Source organism: Muntiacus reevesi, chromosome 5, assembly GCF_963930625.1.
Source record: "Muntiacus reevesi chromosome 5, mMunRee1.1, whole genome shotgun sequence".
Taxonomy (NCBI): Eukaryota; Metazoa; Chordata; class Mammalia; order Artiodactyla; family Cervidae; genus Muntiacus; species Muntiacus reevesi.
The window spans coordinates 76,817,318-76,835,814 of record NC_089253.1 but is presented as its reverse complement, the minus strand read 5'-3'; the positions used below and the strand labels follow the sequence as shown (position 1 = coordinate 76,835,814).

General features: G+C 33.8%; 1 protein-coding gene across 10 annotated transcripts in view; it reads left to right on the top strand.

Annotated features, from left to right (window-relative positions):
• CDC42BPA (CDC42 binding protein kinase alpha) overlaps positions 1-18,497 on the top strand; it is a 292,676-nt gene that overhangs the window by 174,018 nt on the left and 100,161 nt on the right. For all 10 annotated transcript variants that reach the window (XM_065935568.1, XM_065935565.1, XM_065935563.1 and 7 more), the window contains exons 11-12: positions 3,582-3,704; positions 16,457-16,590. In XM_065935568.1, the coding sequence (XP_065791640.1) occupies positions 3,582-3,704; positions 16,457-16,590 (257 nt within the window). The remainder of the gene's footprint in view (positions 1-3,581; positions 3,705-16,456; positions 16,591-18,497) is intronic.

The following is an 18,497-nucleotide window of genomic DNA, read 5'->3' as shown; positions in this document are numbered from 1 at the left end:
CTTTTCTTGAAGCCATACAGCATCTGCATTCATACAGTGTGCATGTTCATACAGTATGTTGTCATTTGTGTCTATTTTTTTGATAACACAGTTTTCCATGCTGTGTGTGTATCAGTAATTTGTCCTTTTTAAAGCTGCTGCTTAGTATAGTATTACATTATACATAAATACTAAAACAAATTATCCAATGTCTGCATTTTTCTGGCTTTTATTAAAAAATAAAACCGATTGGATGGCTTATAAACAACAGAAATTTATTTCTCCGAGGTCTGGAGGCTGGAAGTCCAAGAATAAAGTGCCAGCATGGTCACGTGAGGATTTATAGCCAGTGCCTTCTTGCTGTGTCCTCACCTGATGGAAATGGCTAGGGATCCCTGGGTTCTTTTTATAAGGCTCTAATCCCATTCTTGAGGGCTCCACTGTTATAACTATAACTTAAACACCTCCCAAAGCCCCACCTCCTTATTGCATCATTTTTCAGTAGGATTTCAACATAGGAATTTTTGGGGGGGACACAGATATTCAGACCATTTCATCCAAGCTGTTGTTGTTGAACATTTGAGTTTTTTCCAGATATTGACTATTATAAACATGGTTTCTGTGAATGTTGTTATGTATTTCTTTTGATGGTCATATGTACTTATTTCTGTTGGACATCTACCTAGCAGTAGGATTTCTGGGTCCTGGGATAGTGTATTTTCTGCTTTAGAAAATATTGCAAAGAGTTTTCAAAAGTAATTAATTGCATCAATAGTTTCACTAATAATGTATGAGTTTCACTTGCTGTATATTCCCATCAGAACTTGATATTATCAACTCTTCAAAATTTTAACCATTCTGGTATCTGTATATTGGAATTTTGTTATGATTTTAAATTTGTATTTTCCTTGTAGATAATAAAGTTGAGTATCTTTTCATATATTTACTGTCTATTTGAATATTCAATCTTGTGAATGTTCTTGCCCCCTTTTTTTCCATTAGGTCTTTACATGTCTTTTAAATAAGTTTTATTTTATCACTTCACAAACAATATCACACCCTGATAACAGTCCTTTATGTTGTTGTTTTATAGTTTACCTGTTTCTGTGTTGTAAACCTTTCAATATTTTTATTCTTGCTTTATATATTTATTACTCATTTATTTTTAAAATATCTTTTTATTTACCCACATATTTACTCTTTTTGTATTCTTTATTTTCTCCTAGTGATCCATGTATCCATCCAGAACCTTTTTTCTTTAGTCTGAAAATTTTACTTTAGTGTTTCTTATGATTACATGTGTTGTGACTAAATCGCTCAGATTTTGTTTGTCTGAGATGCCTTTATCTTGCCTTCGTTTTTGAAGAGTATTTGCTGGTTTAGAATTCTAGCTTGGAAGGTGTTTTCTTTCAGTGCTCTACAGATTACATGGCATTGTTTTCTGGTTTCCAGTATATCTGAGAAGTCAGCTGTTAGTCTTGGTTTCTTAAATATACTCCAGCTGTTTTTAAGTATTTCTCCTTAACTTCAATTTCAAGCAGGATGGCTATGATCTACCTGGTACAGTTTCTTTGTATTAATGTAAATCCTGTTTGGGATTCACTGAGCTTCTGAATACTTGATTGATATCTTTTATCAATTTTAGAAAATTGTGTTCATAATCTCTGAATATTTCTTTTGCCCCATTCACAATCTCCTCTCCTTCTAGGACTCCAGTTACATATATCTTAGACTGTGTCCCTTATTCCTTTTATTCTCATTCTTATTTCTTCCATTCTTAGGCTTTTTTTGTGCTTAATTCTCTACTGACTTGCCTGTAGCTTCATTTGTCTTGTCATCTGCTGTATCTGTTCTGATATTAAGTCCATTCAACGAATCTTAATTTCAGATATTGTCTCTTTCAGTTCAGGAATATCCATTTGCTTTATTCTTAGTTTTCAGTTCTCCATTGAAAGTCCCCATTGTTTGTTTACTTTTCGTTTGTTTTCTTTAATGTATTGATAATAGTTGTTTCAAAGTCCTGACTGCTAATTAAAACACCTGGAGAGAGGAATAGCTGCTGGGTAAACAGCCCTAACAGTGGCTGCATAGTAGATTTGTGTGCCTGTGAAGCCAGCTGGATAGGTTGTCTCTTTTGTTGTTAAAGTCACTAAGGATAATAATAAAAAGAGTTGTAATGAAGAAGGACAGTGGGTAACTATGATAAGCAGGAAATGGGCATTTTAGAAGATCTGGGATTTACAGGAAGGACAGAGGTGGCAAAGAGGAACAAGGCTCCTGCACATCCATACCCTGCAATGTGGGGGGTGTAGAAGGAAAAAAGCGACTAACGTCCAGTGGATATTTTTATGCCTCCCCATTTTCTACTCTCAACTTAGATGTCTTTAAAAAATGAAAAGATGTTTTTTAAAAATAATATACAGAATGTACCAATTTTTAACATGTTTTTGAACCCAAAGAAAAAGAAATGTGTAAAAAATTCTGGATGTGAAAGGTCATGACTGAATGCACCATATGGTATATCTTACACCTGTAATTCAAATTAACAAATATTGACCACCATGCATATGAATATAATGATACTGTTCTCTATACAGATGATGAATATAAATTAGAAAATCTCCGTCTTCTGAAGGTCGCAGTCCCTTGGAGTTTTAAATATATATAAATAAATAATATATGTATATAAGTAATATGTTACATAAAGCAATGTATGCATAAGATTAGTAATCTGAAGCAATCAGTAATGATTTGTGCTAACAAAAAATTATGGTGAGGTAGAAATTTACTGTTTGGGATCTTTCCATAAGCTGGCAGAATAACTATTTTAGGACCATTTCTTTTTTTCCACCTCTTTTAATGGTGTCTGGAAATATGCCTCCCTAGATTTAATGCTTGTTTAATACCCTTTATCTTTCAATTAGAACAACAAGTTAAAAGAATTATCCCTATTTTAGCTAAGTTGATGAGCCAAGTCATCTGTAGGTGGATCTCCATTTTCATACATGAAATTTGGAAGGCCAGCACTTCTACGTATTTTGTATTAACTTCTTTAAACCTCTCTTCATACCCAGTGGAGAAGGAAATGGCAACCCACTACAGTACTTTTGCCTGGAAAATCCCATGGATGGAGGAGCCTGGTGGGCTATAGTCCATGGGGTTGCAGAGAGTCAGACAGGACTGAGCAGCTTCACTTCACTGCACTTCATACACCAGACTCAGTTTTTCATATATCATCTGACACACATTTTGATGATAACTTATGCTAGGATGAAAGGGAACTGAATAGTTGACTCACTGGCAGAGTGTACCAACAGTATTTAAAACTGAAGACTGCACATATTAGAAGGTAGATAGTTTCCTACGTATATTATAATTTTAGTGACATTATAACTCTAGTGGATTTTTGTGACTTAATTTTAATCTGCTTACATGCTTTTTTTGTCAGTGGGTAGATGCTTTGATCAGTTGAATTAAATAAGGATTTCCCTAGAAAGAAATATATTGGCATTAGTTTTTCAATTTTAGAATGTGGGTATATTTCTCATTCATTCTTTCTTTTTTTTTTCTTTTTTTAATTTTTTTCTTTCTTTTTTTTAAAGAGTCAACGCAGACTGTCCAGGCTCTGCAGTATTCAACTGCTGATGGTCCACTAACAGCAAGCAAAGATTTAGAAATAAAAAGCTTAAAAGAAGAAATTGAAAAACTAAGGAAACAAGTAAGAGGTAAATTCCTATGATTCATTATTAATTCAGTTTAGTAGATATTTTTTAATGTTTTGTTCACACAAAGAACATTTATTGAGTACCTGTTAATGTGTTATGTGATGTGAGCTATATGCCAGTGAGGGAACAGCAAACAAGAATGACTCTGCTGTCAAGGAGCTCATGTTTTGGTCTTGAAAAAAGATAAAAAAAATAGTTTTTTGCAGTATATGGGCAAAGGCCAGAAGATGAAAATAAACACAGGTACATGGAGAGTGCACAAAGAGGAGCACCTTACGCAGATTTAAGTGAAAAAACATGACTTTTTAGGAGGACCTATTAGTTTGGAATAATTAGTTGAAATTTGTCTGGCAAAGCATTTAAATGAGTAGTTCATTTTTCAGTGTTTTGTTGAAGTTAATTGAAATTAGTTATGATAATTGTTGATATGCCTATTATATCTATTCATCATTTATTCCATTCAATAAATATTTATGTACTAGGCATTATTTAATGCTCTTGGGATGCAGTCCTAAACAAACCAATAAAAATTCTTACTGGAGTGGAGGGCAAACAGTAACTATGTACTTTTTTAAATGATATGGTATGTTGGAAGCTGATAAGTGCTTACAAATAGAGGAGAATAAGGAGAATGGGTCAAAAGTGTAAGATGCTGCTGCTAAGTCGCTTCAGTCATGTCCCACTCTGTGCAACCCCATATACATAGACAGCAGTCCACCAGGCTCCCCAGTCCCTGGGATTCTCCAGGCAAGAATACCAGAGTGGGTTGCCATTTCCTTCTCCAGTGCATGAAAGTGAAAAGTGAAAGTGAAGTCACTCAGTTGTGTCTGACTCCTAGCAACCCCATGGACTGCAGCCTACCAGGCTCCTCCGTCCATGGGATTTTCCAGGCAAGAGGACTGGAGTAGTTTTATTTTAAATAGGGTAGTCCACATAAGCAAAATATTGAAGAAGGTAAAGGGGATTAACCATACAGTTAAATGGGAAACACATGATCCAAGAAGACAGCTCAACCAGTGCAAAATCCCTACAGTCAAAAATATGCCTTTTAAGTTCAAATTAAACATAAGAAGACAGCATGGCCAGAGCAGAATGAGCAAGCAGGTGGAATGGGTGGAGATGAGGATAGAGAAATAAAGAGGTGAGGAGGACTCATTGCCTGATCAATGGAGTCTTACTGACTGGTCTTTGGCTTGTTCTGTGAGTGAACCTTTTTCAGGATTTAGAGGCATCACATGATCTCAGTAAGTATAGGGGGAGAGAAAGAGTGGAAGGAAGGAAAAAGGTCCTGTTTTAGCCAGGAAATCCAGACCTCTCTTGAAAAGTGGTTTTAGGCCAAAACAAGTAAAGAAAAGAAGGAATCTGACAGTGTCTTTTATAAAAAGGACTATTTAAAATACAGTATTAAGAGACAAGGAGACTTAAAATTTGAGTATATTTTATGCTGTTCTATTTTTTAAGTAGCTCTTTTCTTAAGAAATATATCATCATCAAATTTCTGTAGGTTTATCTTTCTAAAAATGAGTAAGATTTGGAATATGATAAATAGAAAAATTTACTTTGATGTCAATACCAAAACGTTATGTAGCACTTAGTATATTTGAGTTTTATGGCACTAAAAAAAGCATTGGAACACAAGACCCCAGACAGTATGGTTACTAATGTATCTTCAAAGAGGTGATAGGGATTTGGAAAACTTGTTTACATAGACCTATCTCACTTACGGGCTTCCCTGATGGCTCAGATGGTGAAGAATCTGCCTGCGACTCGGGAGATCTGGGTTCAATCTCTGGGTTGGGAAGATCCCCTGGAGGAGGGCACAGCAACCCACTCCAGGATTCTTACCTGGAGAATCCCCGTAAGAATTCTTACCTGTAGCCTGGCGGGCTACAGTCCATGGGGTTGCGAAGAGTCAGACAGGACTGAGCGGCTAAGCATGGCACAGCACATCTCACTAATATCTTCTAGGAGGGCTTTTTGGGTTTGTTTGGGTTTTTTTTGTTTTTAAGATTCCTTGGGATTTTCTTTGCTGACCATTATGCAGCTGCAAATAAGAACAATTTTCTTTTGCCCTTTCTGATCTGGGTGCTTTTTCTTTTCTTATTTCACTGACTAGAACTTGTAGCACTTTGTTGTAGAAGAGTGGTGAGAACAGACATCCTGGTTTTCTTTCCTATCATAGGGGGAAAGCATTAAGTCTTTCACCTTTAAGTTTAATATTAGCTGTAGGATTTTTATAGATACTCTTTATCAAGCTTTTTATATTATAGAAACTCTCCTCTATGTCTGCATTTCTAAGGGTTTTATGAATGGATATTGAATTTTGTCAAATATGTTTTTTGCATTGATTGATACAAGCATGTGTTTTTTTCCCTTAGTTAGCCTGTTACTATGGTGAATTAAATTGGTTGATTTTGAAATATTAAATCAACTTTATATTCCTGGGATATATACATCCCCGATCATGGTGTACATTTATTTTTATAAATTAATTCCATTTTAACTATTGTTAATCTGTATACATGAAAAATACTGGTCATTGTATCTTTTCTCATTTTTTATATTACCTTTGCCTGAGTTTTCTGTTTGCTTTTCCTTTTTTTGTTTTTTTTTAAATGAAATATGATTGATGTGTAACATTATGTTAGTTTCAGGTGCACAACATAACAATTCAGTATTTGTATATGTTGTGAAATATTCACCTTAGTAAGTTTAGTTCACTTCCATCACCATACAGTCACAATTTTTGTGTGTGTGTGTGATGAGGACTTACAAGATCTATTCTGTTATTAACTTTGAAATATACAGTATGGTATTATTTACTGTAGACACCAGTGTTTTATATTACATCCCCAGTGTTTGTTTATTATATAACTGGAAGTTTGTACCTTTTGATCATCTTCCCTCCTTTAATATACCCTGCACCCCCATCTCTTAGAACCACCAATATTCTTTATATCCATGAGTTGAGTTTGTTGTTGTTTTAGATTCCAACTATAAGTGAGATTTTACCGTATTTGTCTTTCTCTGTCTGATTTATTTCAGTTAGTGTAATGTGCTCAAGGTCCAATTCATATGTCACGAATGGCAAAATTTCTTTTACTTTTTATAGCTGAAAAATATTCTGTTATACACACACACACACACACACACACACACATTTTCTTTATTAATTCATCCATCGGTGGGCACTTAGTTTGCTTCTGTGTCTTGGCTACTTTAAATAATGCTGCAATGAATATGAGAGTGCACACATCAGTGTTTTTGTTTCATTCTGATAAATGCCCAGAAGTAGTATTGCTGGATCATATGGTAGTTCTGTTTTTAATTTTTTGAAGACTCTCCATACTGTTTACTGTAGTAGCTGCCCTAATTTACATTTCCACCAGTATTGCAAAAGGGTTTCCTTTTTGCCACATCTTTGCCAACACTTTTTATTTCTTATCATTTAGATGACAACCATTCTGACAGGTGTGAGATAATGTTTCACTGTGGTTTGATTTACATTTCCCTGATAGTTGGTGATGTTGAACACCTTTTCATGTTGGCTATCTGTATATCTTTTTTTAGAAAAATGTCTCTTTAGCTTCCCTGCCCCTTTTTGGATGGGATTATTTGTCTCTATTAACTTGTTGACCTTAAAAATAAAAGTCAGTTATTTTTCCAGAAAAAAAAAAAAAATAATGGCTTTATCTGGGAATACCAGCGAATGCAATGGGGCAAGCAAGTCATAGCAAAATCCATAGGCAAGTCTAACAAACAAAGTAGAGGAACATTATTTTATAGAGAAAAATGAGAAAATTAAGAAAGATTGTTTTGAGTGAAAGTTCATTGGAGAAAAGTGAGAGTTCAGGGTGATGATGGTTTCTCATTGGCTGAGTTCCTGGGGTAGTTGATTTTTTGTAGGAAATGTGATGTACTGTCTCTCCTGTTGGGGCCTGTAATTGATGCTTCCTCTCTTGGGGTCTATAATTGACAGTTCTTTCTGTAATTGATGTAGAGAGGTCTGTGTTGTGTTTCCCCAGTCTGGCCTCCCAACTCCATTTTAGTAAGGCTTTTATTAATTTTCACACCCTGTCAGATATTTTATTTGCAAATATTTTCTCCCATCCCATATGTTGCTTTTTAATTTTGTTTATGGTTTCCTTTGCTGTACAGAAGCTTTCTAGTTTGAGGTAGTCCCATTGATTTTTGCTTTTGGCTGTGGTGTCAGCATAACTGCTCTATAGCTGGCCTCGTAAAATGAGTTTGAGAGTACTCCCTCTTTTATTTTTTGTAAGAGTTTAAGAAGAATTGACATTGATTCTTATTAAAGTGTCTGGTAGAACTCACCAGTAAAGTCATCAAGTCCTAGATTTTTCTTTGTTGGCAAGATTTTGATTACTAATTCAGTATTCTTACTCTAGTTGCTTAAACTGTAAAGTTAGGTATCTTGAGTTTTGTTTTGCTGTGTTTAATGCTATGAACTTCCTTCTTAGAATTGCTGTTACTGCATTCCATAAGTTTTGATATATTCTTTACATATTCACTTGTTTCCAGATTTTTTTGAAATTCCTTTTTAAATTTCTTTTTGACCCACTGGTTACTCAGGAATGTGTTAATTTCCACATTTTTGTGAATTTTTCCAGTTTTTCTCCTTACTAATTTCTATTGTCATATAACTTTGTGGTTGGAAAAAGTCCTTGGTATGATTTCAGTCTTTCTAAATTTGTTAAGACTTGTTTTGTAACCTAACTTGATGTACCCTGAAGAAATGTTCCATGTGTTTGAGAAGACTGTATATAGTGCTGCTGTTGGTTGGAATTATTTGATTAGGCCCTAGTGGTCTGAAATATAGCCATGTCCAATGTTTCCTCATTGATTTTCTGTCTAGATAGTGTATCCATTGTTGAAAGTAGAGTATTGAAGTCCCCTACTATTATTGTATTGTTGTCTATTTCTCCATTCAGATCTGTTGTATTTGCTTAATATATTTAGGCACTACGTACTGGGGTCATAAAAAATTTTAATTATTGTATCCTGTTGATGAGTTGATCCCTTTATTATTATATAATAACCTTTTTCATTTCTTGTTACTATTTTTGACTTATCCTCCATTTTGTCTGATAAAAGTGTGGCTGCCCTTGTTCTCTTTGGCTTCTATTTGCATGGAGTACCTTTTTCCATTCCTTCATTTTGAGCCTATGTGTGTCTCATAGGCAGCAACTAGTTGGGTATTGGCTTTTTATCTGTTCAGTCACTTGAGGTCTTTCTTGGAGAATGTAATCCATTTATATTTAAAGTAGTTATTGAATAGGTATGGATTTACTAATGTCATCTTATTGTTTTCTGACAGTTTTATATTTCCTTTGTTCCTTGCTTCCTCTCTTATTGACTTCATTTGTTAATGCTGTTGCTCAGTTGTGTCCAGCTCTTTGTGACCTCATGGACTGCAGCATGCCAGACTTCCCTGTCCTTCACCATCTCCCAGAGTATGCTCAAGCTCATGTCCATTGAGTCAGTGATGCCATCCAGCCATCTCATGTTCTGTCATCCCCTTCTCCTGCCATCAATCTTTCCCGGCTTCAGGGTCTTTTCCAGTGAGTCAGATGGCCAAAGTATTGGAGCTTCAGCTTCAGCATCAGTCCTTGCAATGAATATTCAGGGTTGATTTCCTTTAGAATTGACTGGTTTGATCTCCTTACTGTCCAAGGGACTCTCAAGAGTCTTCTCCAGCACCACAGTTCAAAAGCATCAATTCTTTGGCACTCAGTGAATGGATGATTTTTCCGTAGTGGTGCTTTGATTTCCTTCTCTTTCTCTTTCATGTATCTCCTGAAAATTTCTGCTTTGTGGTTTCCATAAGGCAGGCATAAAATATCATATTACAGCCTATTTTATGTTGGTGATAGCTATTTAGTCTCTTGGTTTATTATATAATTGTTTTAATTATTTCCTCTTCTGCTATTTTAGAAGCACATCAGACAGGGTTATAATGCTTTCTTAAACCATGAAGTATAATTAAGAAAACTTAAGGTGAGAAAAAAATTCTATTGTATTTACCCATATTTTTACATGATGATCTTCTTTCTTCCTGATATTGTTTAATTCCTTGTTTTGTTGTTTGCTTTCTATTTAGAGACTTTCCTTTAACTATTTATTAAAGGAAGGTCTGCTACCAACAAATTCTCTTTTTCTTCATCAGAGAATGTCCTCATTTTCCCTTTATTCCTAAAAAATATTTTTGCTGGACTTAGTCTATATTGCAAGTTTTCTGGTTTTCTTGTTTGTTTAGGCATCTGAAAAATACCATACTGCTTCCTTTAGGTTTCATGTTTTCTGAGGAGACATTCACTATCATTCTGAGTATTTTTTTCCCTTTACACAAGATGTTTTTTCTTGACTGCTTGCAAAGTTTTTTTTTAGTTTTCTTGGTTTAATGATGTGCCTTGGCATGAATTTCTTTGGGTTTATTCTATTTGGTGTTTGTTCATCTTCTTGAATCTTTAGGTTTATTGATCTTGCCACATTTCAGAATTTTTTGACTAGTTTTCTAAGTACTTTTACAGACCTGCCTACTTTCTCGTCTTCTGAGACTCTGATGACACAAGTGTAAGATCTTTTGTTATTCATCCCACAACTCCCAGAGGTTCTGTTCATTTTTGTTTTCATTTTGTTTTTTTTCCTGTTCTTCAGATTGGCCAATTTCTGTTGTTGTATCTTCAAGTTCACTGATTCCTTTGACCCCTCCTCTGTGCTGCAGAATCCACTTATCAAGATTTTTATTTTATTAATTTCTAAAATTTCCATTTTGTTCTTTAAACTTCCATTTCTTTGCTGAGATTTTTTATCTTTGCTCTGGTCTTCTGTTTATTCCTTTGTTTCAAATATGTGTATAATTGCTTATTGAAGCATTTTTTTCATAGATGTGTTAATATCTTGTCAGATTATTCTAACATCTCTGTTAAATATTTTGGTGTCAGCATCCATTGATTTTCTTTTCTTAGTTGAGATTTTTCTAGTTCTTGGTAGGATGAGTGGTTTTGATTAATGACACTGGATCTTATTCAACCTTTCACTTTAGCTGGCTTTTCTGGACACCACTCCAGCAATGGAGAGGAGATTGCCATCTCCTTATTGCCAGGTGGAGGTAGAATCCAGTTTCCCCACTTGACCTCCTTTGACACCCAATGAAGGGCTCCTTGTTATTCCTGGAAGGGAATGGAAGTTCCAGCCCACTGCCTAATACTATGGTAGGGATGGCCTTATCACTGCTGGGCAATGGTGAAAGTTCTTTTCTGATGGAACCCCTATAGGGAGACAAGGGAGATCCTCATTACTGCTGGGTGGGGGGTGGATGTCTTGGTTCCCCCCTGTAGTTTCCACTGACACTTGTGTGGAAAGAGGCTTGTTACCAGCCAAGGGGGTTGAAAATCCTGCTCCCCCTTCTCTAATTACCCTTGTGGTGTGTTTGGGCACACACCCAATTAGAAATTGGATTGGAAATATAGCTCCTCACTTGTCTTTTGCTAACATAGGTGGGCATGGAGCCACAGTGTTTTCTGTTGTGTTTAACTTGAGCAGAGTGATTATTTTCTAAAACTTTTCTGTCTTGCTATTTTGCCCCTTACTTGGTTCTTTGGCTATAAAGAGTAACCTTTGTTGGGGCCTTTATTCTCTGTTTCTGTTAGAATTTCTGGGTTGCTGGTTTCTTCAGCTCTGAGTCTTTGAAATAAGAACCAAAAAGAAAAGCCAGAGAACTTAGCACTGTGTACTTTCAGCATCCTGACACACTGTGAAACTTCACCACCACCAATTTTTTAAAATGTGTATATTGCTTTACTTTCCTCACCTCACTACTGTAAGCTCCTTGACAACAGCGACTTTGAGTATTGTATTCTTTGATATATTGAAGTGACTGTAACAGTGCTTGGCACGTAAAAATCCCTAAATCAATATTTGTTGATGACCGAGTAAATAAGTGACTAAATGAAATCTCATTCTTGGAAATTTCTGACCACCTCCTAATGTGTGTTCCTGCATTGTATCTTTATAGGCAATTCCCAACATGCTTACATCCCTTGCATACAAATAAATGGTCCCTGAAATTACCCAGTTGGGAAAATTGATGGCCGTTAAATTATTGGTTGAATAATGTCCTTCCTTTACTTTATTCCTACCTTCTATGTTCAGTGCTTATAGGACTATTCTCATTATTTTGGAATATAATCAGTGAAAAAAGCTATATCCCTCTTAGTATTCTTCCTTTCCAAGCACTTTTTTCTTGATCATGTGTTAGTCTCAGTGACACTCTCAATTTTATTCCATCTCTGAAATATCATTCATTCGTTTTTTTAAACCTTTTTTTATTATGGTAAGAAAATGCATAACATAAAAATGGCCATCTTAACCATTTTTAAATGTACAGTTCAGTAACATTAAGCACATTCACAGTGCTGTGCAACCATCGACATCATCCATCTCCAAACCTTCCATTATCTCAGACTGAAACACTTTATCCACTAAACAGTAACTCCTGTTCCTCCCACCCACTAACACCTGGCATCCACCATTCTACTTCCTGTTCCTTTGAATTTGACTACTCTGGGAACCTCATATAAATAGAATCATCACATATTTGTCCTTTTGTGACTGACTTATTTCACTTAGTATTGTATAGTCAAGATTTATCCATGTTATAGCTTGTGTCATAATTTCCTCCCTTAATACGATATTCCACAGTATGTATATACCACATTTTGTTTATCCATCTATTTATTGATGGACCCTTGGGCTGCTTCCACATTTTGTTTATCGTGAATTATACTGCTGTGAAGATGAGTGTACAAATATCTGTACAAAGTCTTCTTTTGGATGTATCATAAGAAAAGAAGTGGAATTCCTGAATTATATGATAATTCTGTGTTTAATTTTTTAGGAATTGCCATACAGTGACTATACCAGTTGCATTCTTGCCAGCAACATTTATTCTTTCTTAATACAGTCCATAGACATACATGTTGAGTTGCTTCTGTGTACCAAGAATTACACTAGATACTAGAGGCATACTGGTAAAATTGAGGTTAGATCTCTCATTCATAATTGTATCCAAGCTGTCTTAAATAGTTTGTTGATCTAAAGAGCAAGAGATAAAACAAGGGCGCCCCTGAGGACCTGTCTGATTAATAGTCCCTGAGGCTTTAGTCCTGGCTTGAAAGGAAAAAAAGTGTCCCGGTCACTTTCAATCTCTTTTGCCTATGCATACCTCATAAGCAAGATCTTTATTACCCAACACTAATGTTTTTATCTTTTTTTCCCCTATGGCAGTGTTACCCAATATTTTAACACTCCTAAAAAAATTTAATACACTTATAATTATTTGCAATTTATTTTTTTTATATTTGCTTTCCTCATTGCACTCCAAACTCTTAAATAGGACAATTTCCTGATACCATATAACAGACACACAATATATATTGACCATATACAGACAAAAATAAAAATTCATATTTTCATTTAATATTTTTATATGAAAAATAAAAGTTTGTTTTCCAAATAAAACATTTATCATAACCTATAATGTGCTTTATATCCCCGACACACACACACACACACACACACACACACACACACACACACACACACACACACACACACACACACACACACACACACACACACACACACACACACACACTCCTATGTAAGTTCAGGAGAAGATTAGTTAATGGAGGGGAAGGTAATATGGGACTCTTTTCCTTCATCATGGGTTAGAAGTAAAATCTCTTCCCATCAGAAGAGTTGCCAGTTATTTGAGAAATAAGACCACAATGGAAAAGCTGTGACACTGCTCTTATGTCTCAGAAAGAGGTGCTCTGCTCTGCCCACCTTCGTGACGCGCTTCAGCCGCTCTGCAGTCTGGCCGCGTCCCTCGGTGAGCGCCGTTTTGTGTGTGCCAAGTTGCTCAGTCGTGTCCGACTCTGCGACCCCGTTGTACTTTAGCTCGCCAGCACCACCTTAGTCATGCCTTTCTCGTAATTCCTCCGTTATCCATATAACCTGCCCCACAATTTGTATTCGATTTTCTGCTTTTTAAAGAATGTTACTCTTGTCTTCCTATCTCCTTCAAGACAGAGACCATGTTTTATATTGATATATACTTCACAGTGCAAAGACAATTACTGTGTGTTTCACCCTCATTTAATCCTTGAGTTTCGGAATTCTACTTGCAGGAATGAGTTAAGACCCTTTGAGTTGTTATGAGCTAATTTCACTCCCCTAGTATTGCTTCTCTGTTTATTCACTGAAACTGATTTTAAATAATTTCATCTAATTGTTTTGACTAAATCAAGCTGACATATATTTAATAGATATTTTCGTTAGTCTTTAAGGATTTCTTTCAAAATTTTAATTGAATTAACTCTTTGTTGTAGTGAAAGTGAAGATCCTTCTGCCTGAGCCATTTTACAATAGTTGGCCAAAGTTCAGTATATTCTGGGCTTTCCTTGATTTTTTTTTTCCTTTGGGTCGATATAAAATTCTGTGTATTCCAAATTACAGGTGCTATACTTCTCTCCATATTAGAGGATTTTATAAATAATTGGGTAGGTTTGTCTTCTCCAACTTCTTTATCCAGTACATTTCCTTATGTACTTCTTCTCATAATTTACCTGATGTTGTTTAAATGAATATTTTTAATTCTTTAGGCATTTCTGAAGTGTCTGAAATATGAATCATGAAAATCTGACGTGTATTTTCTTATATCTCCTTAACAACTTCATTGTAAAACTTCTAACATGAAAGGGTTGGAGTAAAACTTAAATTTAACCTGTATTGAAATAAAACAATAAAAATATCCTTAAAGAGTATTGAAATGGTCACATTTAATACACTTTGCTGTAAAGATTATATGATACAGACATTTTATGAAATACTGATTTTTTTTGTTTCTAACGAAGAGCAGTTTTGATAAGTGAATGACTCAATAATTTTTGCAAAAAACTTTAGCATGCTAGAGAAGAGCTTTTCAAGGTAGAAGAAAGAAGTGAGCATTCTCAGAAGGCATTACTAAATGTACCATGCTTCTACTCTAGATTGATATAGCTTACCCATAAAATTTGATTAAAATGATCCCCAAAATGACAGAAATCAGCTGACACATACTAAATTTTGTTGTTTTTTCTTTTTTTTCACATACTAAATTTTGACTCCAAGTTATTAGAAATAACTAAATTGATACCTAGTTTAGAAATTGTTAAAATTCTAAAAATGCTGAAAACTTAAAATAACAAAAAAAAGATGTTTGAAAGAAATTAGTATAAGTAAAAAAATTCCCACATGAACTGCTGAAATTTGAAAAAATGATAAAATGTAATTTTCTGAATATAAATCTGTGATCTTTAAACATCCATTGATATTTTCTGTTGTTCTTCAAAGAAAACATTTCTTAGTACATACTATTAAGACAAAATGAAAACTAATTAAATATAACTTTGCAGATATTTTCAAAATTGCTAAAAACTATGCTATCTATAAATGTATTTAGACTTCATAATACCTAATATAGATAAGCTTTTAATAAATCTAAGGAATCTAGAACCAGTTAGTTTGTAATATGTGAATACATTTAGCTGATTTCTTGACTTCAGGACTTTATATGCAAATGAAATGTTCTTCAACAAGATTAATGTATTATAAACACTTCTTCGTTTATTGAAAACATCAAACTCAACAATGTGCAATGCTCTGTGCATTTGTTCCCAACCTTTAATTTGCAAATGAGCCACCTGCGGATCTTGTTAAATATGGATTCTGATTCATTAGGTTTGATGTGGGGCCTGAGATTCTGCATTTCTAACGGGCTCCCAGAGGATGCTAATGCTACTTGTATGGAGTTGACACTCAAAGTAACAAGGTTGTAAAGAATGAAAATATCTAGAACAAAATTAACAATGTGCTTAGATTTCTGTTTTCACTGGCTTTAATTCTTTGATTTGCTAATGTACTTTTAATGCCAGGGATATTTTATATCAACTTATTAAATTTTACATACACATATGTTAACATTAATAATTTTGTTTTTTTAAATAACTCTTTTGACCTGATAATTGTTAAATATTTTTTATTGCATTACCTTTTTAATTGGAGAGTTGATATAAGATTGGTGGGCTGTAGTTGACTGTGATCCTCATTTAGCAATGTCACTTTAAGCAAGTTGCTCAACTCCCTGAGCCTATTTCAAATATTTACTTGTAGAAATCAGAGGTATTCTCTCACCACTAGTGAAACCAAGCAGGGTGATTTGGAGCTTTAGAAGCAAAACCATCATACAGTAATTTGAGGATTATCAACAGAAGAATGCTAACTAATAGTAGAGGAAAACGTACCTGTTTTGTTTGGTTGATTATGTTCTTTTTTATTAGTTTTAAGTTTTTAATTGTTTCTGAAGTTACTATTTTTTGAAAGTATGGCCTTTTTTCTAATAAATATGTAAGATATTTTCACACATAAATTTTGTGCAAAATCTTTGCACATGAAATTTACTCTTCACAGTGGCGTTACCTAGTCACCATCTTTACAGTGAACTGATAAGCATTTAGTTGTCATGAGTCAGTGACATGTGGTGTCAATAAGCTAAATACCAATTTCAAGATACTTAATTTACTTGGTTTAAAGCAACTCAGTGATTGTTTTTGAAGATTTATTATAAATGGCTGGTGTTGAATGTTTGTCTTTATGCAAATAGTAAATGAAACGTTGTCTCCTATTTTTAGAATCAAGTCACTTGGAACAGCAACTTGAAGAAGCTAATTCTGTGAGGCGAGAATTAGATGATGCTTTTAGACAAATTAAGGCTTACGAAAAACAAATCAAGACCTTACAACAAGAAAGGGAAGAATTAAATAAGGTAAAAATACATAGATTGTTGAAGTCTTTTCTGAATTCTTAATCTTGTTTACTTTGTATACTGAAAGCATTTATAATGAATTATAATACTTATACTATATTTTATCTATAAAATGTTGGTTTAAAAATTTAAGAAATATTTTGGTGTATGACATTTTATGAATGGCAGTTACGCAGAAACCTTTATATTCCTGAGGCTTCAAAGTGCAGAATCTTTTGTTCTTTTGGAGAGTTAATAATCAAAAGACTTGATTAAAAGTAAATGTTACTGAAAAAGAAATATCATGAAGAAATGAGAGAATAGTAAAAATCTGTTTAGTGTCTATGGAAAAGTGAAAAATACAGGCATATTTTCACTGTGACTTGCTAATATGAACATTCCTAAAAGATTATGATAGAAGATTGCTTTAATTCTTTAATCATTTTTTTAGGAGTCAGTTTATTTTTCAAAGCATGAATGAATAAGCTAAAGTTATTTTCGTAAGAACTTTGTGAACATATAAATATCACTATAAACATCTACAAAATTTATTAATAGCTAGGACACTGTAACACAGTCCAATAGAGTATGTAATATTTGAACACTAGAAAAAATACTTCCAAGACACACTGTGTGTATGTTGCCTTTCATTAACAAATTTTAAGATGTTGAAACTAATACTAGCCAACACAAAGAAGAAACGAGTGGTTTATGACATAGTGTAAATTGTATTCAGTGATGTTGTATATAATTCATTGATAATACACATGAAGTACTTCTGGGGAAGATTTAAGTCTTGCTGCCTGTAAAGAAATGGAGATAATTAAAAATTAAACAAATAACCTTTTGCTGTTGAAGCTAGTCAAAAAGATTAACAGAGAAAGCTATGAAGGTCAAAGTGAATTACATTAGTTTATTTTTACGTTTTTCTTGATTCATTTCAAACAGTGTTTGGTACAGATTCATTTATATTCATGGTCAATTTAATAATATTTGTAATTTATAGCAGAGGTCCTACTTGTTTTAGTAATATTATTTTATTAGTGGTTATTATTATGTATTTAAAGGTAGGATTACTCAGCCAGACTTAGTTAACATAATAAGGATGAGCATCTGCTATCTAGATTTATGGTTACTTTGCCAATTTTTAATAAGTTTTGATATTAAAACTCCTTTAGTATATTCTGAGAAGAGGATAGTGCTAAAATGAAATAAATATTGATAAAGAATTTTAAATGATTTGTCTGATACCCTACAAGCAGCAGATATTCTTTTTAAGATTTTTTTCATTTGAGGCATATACAAAGTAAATGTAACATTATATGTATAAATATACATATATATAAAGTTATAATGTTATATAACATTATATAAGTTTTGAGGTAAATATAGATGAATCTAACATCTAACTTAAGAAATAGACCATTACCTATTTTATGGCATAGCCCTGGGTAGTCATTTCCTTCCCTTTCTCCCTACTTCCCTGACAATATTTTGAATTTTATGTTAATCATTCTTTTAGTTAAAAAAATTTTATTACATATTAGTGTATCTCAAAACAGTATATTAGTGTTGCTTGTTTTTAAGCTTGTAAAATAGTATATGCAGTCTTTCGCAATTTGCTTTTTTTTTCTACTCAGCTTTGTTTCTAAGATTCATCAATATAACTGTTAATCATTCACTTAGTTGCTATAAAATACACCATTATTTCAAAACCCACAATTACTTATCTAATTTTTTGTTTGCAGACATTTAGTTGCTTATAATTGATAAATACTATAAGTGCTGCTGTGAACATTCTTGAACATATATCCAGATACACACGCAGACACACACACAAACCCAAAGAGAATAACTAGGTCATAGGCAATGCAGATATTCCATTTTTTATGATAATGTCAAATCATTTTCCACTGGTTGTACCAATT